Source organism: Syngnathus typhle, linkage group LG6 (assembly GCF_033458585.1).
Source record: "Syngnathus typhle isolate RoL2023-S1 ecotype Sweden linkage group LG6, RoL_Styp_1.0, whole genome shotgun sequence".
In the NCBI taxonomy this organism is placed as follows: domain Eukaryota; kingdom Metazoa; phylum Chordata; class Actinopteri; order Syngnathiformes; family Syngnathidae; genus Syngnathus; species Syngnathus typhle.
The window spans coordinates 4,682,979-4,689,106 of record NC_083743.1 but is presented as its reverse complement, the minus strand read 5'-3'; the positions used below and the strand labels follow the sequence as shown (position 1 = coordinate 4,689,106).

At 44.1% G+C, this 6,128-nt stretch overlaps 1 protein-coding gene across 1 annotated transcript; it reads right to left on the bottom strand.

Moving 5' to 3' along the window:
- Positions 1–396: 396 nt before the first annotated feature.
- Positions 397–5,061, bottom strand: tsr1 (TSR1 ribosome maturation factor). The gene is made up of 15 exons (XM_061281440.1): positions 4,881–5,061; positions 4,535–4,638; positions 4,207–4,435; positions 3,983–4,117; positions 3,465–3,895; positions 3,252–3,396; positions 3,009–3,172; positions 2,361–2,590; positions 2,141–2,300; positions 1,962–2,072; positions 1,750–1,882; positions 1,565–1,681; positions 1,076–1,216; positions 931–1,005; positions 397–841 (listed from the first exon to the last, which is right to left on the bottom strand). The coding sequence occupies exons 1-15, from the start codon at positions 4,996–4,998 to the stop codon at positions 663–665; spliced, it is 2,472 nt and encodes an 823-aa protein (XP_061137424.1). The 5' UTR covers positions 4,999–5,061; the 3' UTR covers positions 397–662.
- Positions 5,062–6,128: the final 1,067 nt, after the last annotated feature.

The following is a 6,128-nucleotide window of genomic DNA, read 5'->3' as shown; positions in this document are numbered from 1 at the left end:
TTGCTAAGCTGCGATGGGTTAAAAAATAAATTGGAAGGCTTTTTCCATCCCTCTCACATACTTGAGCTATTGTTTCATACTGTAACAAATTTGTTATGGGACAAGTGATTAAATACATTATACAAAACGGCTGAAGTGAATTTGTGAATTCAGATGAGCAGCTGTATTTTTTTGAAAATAGCTTTTAGAACACACATTGGTATTTTTCTTATTGATATTGTTACGAAAACAGCAACCAGATGGGTGAAGAAGTCAGCGAAAGCAAAAAGCCCTGATTAAAGAAATACCAGTGTGTTCTAGAAATACTCAGATGTGTATTGTTAGTCATAATTTAAACAATAATGCATTAAGCGAATAATGAAAATAAATGAATAAACATCGATAAAAATCAATATGGAAGTTTTAGTTGTCTTTATTCTGCAACTTTTTATACAGGATCATATCTACTCATGGAATATTTATACATTGCTGCCCTCTAGCGGCCAAAACCAAGATAGCAATCTAAAGGCTACAGAGTCAAATCAAAAAATGTGCAGGGTTTAATTTAAGATGGGATTTTATTCTTTTGGAAATGATGATACCAAATCTGCACCCACTTGTAGATCAAACATATAAAAAAATTAAACCGGGTTCAAGACCAATTGTGTATTTGTTGTCTCATGCTACTCCATGTCCAAGTCGTGCACGTCCACCGTGGACTCCCGTTTGAACCAGGGCAGAGGCAAAGGCACATAGGGGTCGTACGTCCAGCGTGGATAGATCCTCTTGTACAAGTTCATCAGCACCGTGTCTTGAGAGCGCAGCTGACTATCAAACACGCACTTCATGTGACCGTGTGTTCCTGTTTAAAAAAAAAAAACATATGAGTTTAAAAAACACAGTTCCTTTTTTTCCACAAAAATGTATTTACACCATGAAAGTTTTTCTTACCTAAAGCTTCCTTAATGTGGCCCCTCCGACCCCATTTCGTTCGCAGCTCCACAGGTTTGAACCACATGATGTCATCTAGCACGCAACGGAGACAAAAGCAAGTCGTACTCGCTTCGGTGCAGAAGTGAAAGGGAAGAAGGCTCACCTCTGTTGAAGAACATGTAACGCACGACGGCAGAGCGCCGGTTGATTTTGAACGGGTGCCCGCTCAGCACGATCCTCTTGAGCACAACGCGCTGAGGGTCACAACTGAGCAGGCTGCCGGTCGCCACCAGGTCCTGCACGCCTATACAGACATAAAAAAAAAAAAAAAGAAAGATGTCACCTGTTAAAGGCTTCATATCACAATAAGAGGCGTCCATTTTAATTCTGTAATATTCCAGAGAAGTGTCATTTTCAATTTTTTATTATCGAACAAAAAACTATTTTTCATTTCCATTTTAGGAGGATGATTGATAATAGCATAGATTGTAATTTAGAGAGGAAAAAAATGAGAATTTCTTGGGTTATTATACAAGAAAAAAAGAAATGTACATTCCTTATTTACAAGGACAGAAAGTGACGCCACAGTGAGCAGCTATTTTATAAATGTCTTCATTATTTTTAAAATATTGAAAAATTCTATTGATCTCACCATCATCTCTCTGTTTGAAGAGCAGGACTCCTGTCGGGGGGAAGGTGATGGGCGCGTACACTGACACCACAAAGGGGGTGTCGGGCATGAGGAAGCGCTCCATCTTGTGTTTATCCGCTGAATAGCAACGACAGTCAATCCCTCGGTCGTAAACTTGCACCATCAGATCTTACCGTCCATCTTACCTGAAGTGTGTTGAGAGAAGATGGGCGAGGCCCTGAAGCGGCGAAAACCGCAGTGGAGCACCAGCTCCTCTTTGGATTTGATGGGATCTATGTTGCTGGGGTGTCTCCTTACCAAAAGGTGCATCACTGACATCTAAATATATTAAAACAAAAAAAGTTACACTTGCTTTTAAAATGGACATTTTGGTTGAAACATGGAGGTGCACAGGGACCTTCTGTTCATGAGGGAGAAGAGACACCAGGACCAGTGGCTTGCCCGCCTGCACGCCTTCCATCACCGAGGAGGGCACGTCACACACGTGGAGCGTGACGTACCAGCCCACCTGCAACGGCAGAGTGTTAGGACAACGCTCTAGAACACAATTCAAGCAAAAACATTTTTTTTTTTAACCATGGCGCCTTCCTCCTCTTCGGCGGCTTCGGCCAGGATGCGGCGGCGGGTACGCTCGAAGCTTTGGAATTGGAAGATGCGCGAATAGTCGTGGGGCAAGTTCTCCATGGGATCCCAGGGGGACGAGCGAAAACTTTTAAGACCCCTGTAGCGCTGGAACCTGGAAAAAAACAATCATAATCAAAATCAAGCACCCTAAATAGCACACGTCCGAACCCACCTGATTTTGGCGGCCACGTCGAGAGGCGTGTCCACCTCGTCGGGGAACATCTCGTTGGCTCGCGCCTCGCGGTAACGTTTGAGATCTTCCTCTTCGGCCACCTCATCCACGTGTTCGTCGTAGCGCTGGTCGGCCCCCGCTCGCTCCGTGGAGCACAATTCTTCTTCCTCTTCCTCCTCCTCTTCTCCATCATCATCGTCCTCTTCTGAGGGCAAGTCGGAACCTCCGTCCTGAACAAAGAGGAATTCTTTTAAGCAAAGCTGGAAATAAATCATTTTGGGCCAAGTCTCCCCCTCCCTTATTGCTCCCCGCCCGCGTCCAGACAGGAAGCGAGTTGTGTGCGTCGAGCAGGAAGGCAGGAGGCTCCTCTCGGGACGACTGCTCTATTGTTGTGGGCTCGGGCCCACCGCGGCGGATGCTTGGATAAACAAACTAACAGCACCTCGTCAAAGCAAGGTGCACCGAGTATGAGTCACGTATGCACGGCAACACGCTAGCCACATTGTCACAACTTTGAATTTAGGAGAGGCAAATATTTGTCAAAATTGGATTTAGTAATATAAAACAAAATTTGGATAAAAATCAGAATTAAAAAAACAAATATTTTTGTTGCTGTAATTAATCCAAATAAACTAGAATACAATTTACCTGGGATTCATTGTCGGGGGCCTCATCCATCATTTCGTCGTCATCGTCGTCTTCGCTGCTTTCTTCATCCGGGTCATCGTTTTCATCGTCATCCACAATCCACGCCGCTTGGTAGTCGGACGTTCCCTTTGGGACTTTCATCACGCGTTTGGTTTTTCTGGCCTCTAAAAGACACCGATTCAATTTCAATTGTTTTTTACATTCTGTCAAACCAGTGGACTGAGACTTGGTCCCATTTTGTACCTTCGGCCTCGAGCAGCTCTGATTCTGTAGGCCAAGTCTGCTCTCCATCCATTGGGTCCACCTCAGCCTCAGTCTGCAGGCTTTCCCTACAAGAGGGGTCAGCTTTCATCAGCACCCGCACAGGGGCATCCGCTTCGCCACCATCCTGTAAAAGAACCCGCAAACATCAATTCGTAAAAGTTCTGAGCAATCAGTTTTTAATTTAAATCCTACCATCATGTCAACCGCCCCATCCTTGCCGGGCTTGCTTGCTCTGGGCACAGTTGCGTTTAGGGGGAGTGGGTCCATTGGAGCGTCGATCTGGCTCAGCTGGAAATCTCCGTGTCCGCTGATGTGCACGAGCCTGTCCACTCGAAGAGGCCGCCCACGGACATACCCAGAGACGCAAAGGGTGCCGAGACCGGCGGAGTCACTCGGCGTAAAAGTGACGTGTTGGCCCAGGAGATGGGAGCGTCTGGACCGGAAGCCCAGCTTTCGTTGTCTCTGCGTGCCCAGATGTCTGAGCAGAAGGGTGACGTCCTGCTCCGTGTCCAGAGAGAAGAGCCGAGCATCGGGGAAGCGGATTTCTGTGACTTTGGACAGGGCCCTTCGGCAATCCACCTTCTTCTTTACGGGGAGGTCGGACATGCCCTGACACACGAGAGCTACCAGGGTGTGGATTTTGATGACATACAGATTATCAATAAACCTTGATAATATACAGATTAAGATGTGATAAGGGTTGATCTTACCATAGCTAGGGAGGCCCTGGGCAAAGAGACAGGAGAGACAATAGTCTCCATAACTGTCCCAGCCTTCAGCAGAGTCCAGCACAAACACAAGGTTATCCGCCATCTTTGCTACATCGAGCAGTGAATGCATGTCATCTGGATAGAAAGAAAACAAACGCATATTATTTGTTTTTGTGGGAGGTCGGCGTGGCCGAAGATTCTAACACGCAAGCACCCATCCTTACCTGTGTTGGTTCTGAGAACGGTAAATCTTTGTTTAAACCGAGGCACAACCAGTCCAAAACTGTCACTGGCGCCGCTGACAGAGTGCTCCTGGTGTACGACGCCGCCGGCGCCCTCTTGACGAAGCAATTTGGTTACAGCGCCGGCATCGACTGCTGCGTGAAGAGACACCACGGCGACCAGAATAGGAGGACCATCTCTGCTGCCTAAACGCCGCTTCTCTGTTAGGACCTAGGAGGATAAAGAATATATGCATGGGAGTTTTGCAGTATTGGGGATGTGGACCTGTAGTGTCAATACAGCCTCATTGATTATCATTTAAATAAATACCATGTCTCTCTTGTTCTTGCGTAGTTGATTAGCTTTGTTCTTTCGGTCATTCTTTCGTTGCTCTTTTCTCAGTTTTTTCGTGAGGGCTATCACCGACACCCTTCCTGCAAGAGATCGTTTAGATAAAATGGGGGAAAAAACAACACTAAACCCGGATGTGAAATATACAAATTGTGTGCATTCTAAATTAATGTACACAACAATCACATTAGCTTCTCCACTGACATTCATATCCTCGTAAATGCACATTTGTTCAACTCGAGATGTAAACACGTGTGTTTGGTTAGCTGCCACAACACAGGTTAACAAAAGCTAGCCCGTGTTCTATTCAAAACAAAACACTCACCTTTATTTTCTCTCTCAATTTCGCCTTTCGTCCGATGCTTGCCATGTTTATGACCTTTGTTTTTCTGTTTATAGACACCTGGTCTATGGCCTTGTTGTTTTTCCCCTTGCGCGACCATTGTTCGACATGTGGGCTGGGACAATCGGTCGACTTCCGCACTCGTGACGTGGGGTCATGACGGAGGAATTGCGTCATAGACTTCCGGGATACGTTTCTACTTCAAAATAAAACGCTCAATGGTACTCCTTCAAAATAAATGCTTCAGTAGTAAATAAGAATACGTATGTTGCCGCGTAGCTGATCTTTCTTCGAAAATGTTTTTTGTGAAATCAGCGGTTTCGCCACAAAGGTATTTAGGATAAAAAGCGTTTTTAACATGATCTAATGAGAATACTTGCAGTGAGTTCTGCAACAAATTAGCAATTAAAGCGTCTATTGCCATTTGTCACATTAAATTGGAAATCAGACAGTTATAATATATAATAATAAATATGATGATGATAATAAGCACTAAAGTGCAGATGTTAGGATCATAACAATGAGTGATAATTGGTTGGATCTTATTCAGAATGCTACAGAGTCTTCTTCCAAACAATATTATGACACATCAAGCAACTGAATGCAAAAATAGCATGCACAGCCCTAAGAGAAGAATGTCATGCCTTTGTCTTCTGATGAAAGATTGGAATTGGAAGTTGTCTGTGTGGGAAGCCAGTTATTGGGGGAAGTCCATTGTTGAGGATGATTCTAATCTGATTCAAACCTGATGATCCTTCTCAGATAGTACAAGCTTGCCACAAAAAATAAAATTGCAGATGATACTTTTCTAACTAGAATTACAGGTCATGTCATTGCAGTGTATTTAACTGGATATCCAGTAACATTTCAAATAAAAAAGAATAAAAAAAAAAAAAGATTGTTCAACTTCAATGGCAGGGAAATAATATTGTCCAAGGAAAAGTTCTTTTGCTGTAGGATGTTTCTGTATAGATGGACTACCAAAATGTCCTCCTACAGACACTATTGGGCACCCTCCTTGTGATTAAGTGAGTCAACAAAGAAAGAATAATCTGCAATACCAGGGAATCCATTATTTCAGTCTTCCCTCAAAAAACAATGAAATTATCAGAACAGGATGCGGCGCATATGGAGATAGATAACCGCAGTGGCATAGTATTCTGAAATTGGTCAACAATTCCTCCATCTGTGCCCAACATGCGCTGATACACACCAGGTTTTAAGTTTTGA

Coding starts and splice junctions, on each gene's coding strand:
- tsr1 (XM_061281440.1), bottom strand. CDS start 4,998: ATGGTCGCGCAAGGGGAAAAACAACAAGGCCATAGACCAGGTGTCTAT. Junction 2,301..2,360: donor GACGTGGCCGCCAAAATCAG/GTGGGTTCGGAC, acceptor GTTTTTTTCCAG/GTTCCAGCGCTACAGGGGTC. Junction 1,682..1,749: donor CTTCTCTCAACACACTTCAG/GTAAGATGGACG, acceptor GTTGCTATTCAG/CGGATAAACACAAGATGGAG.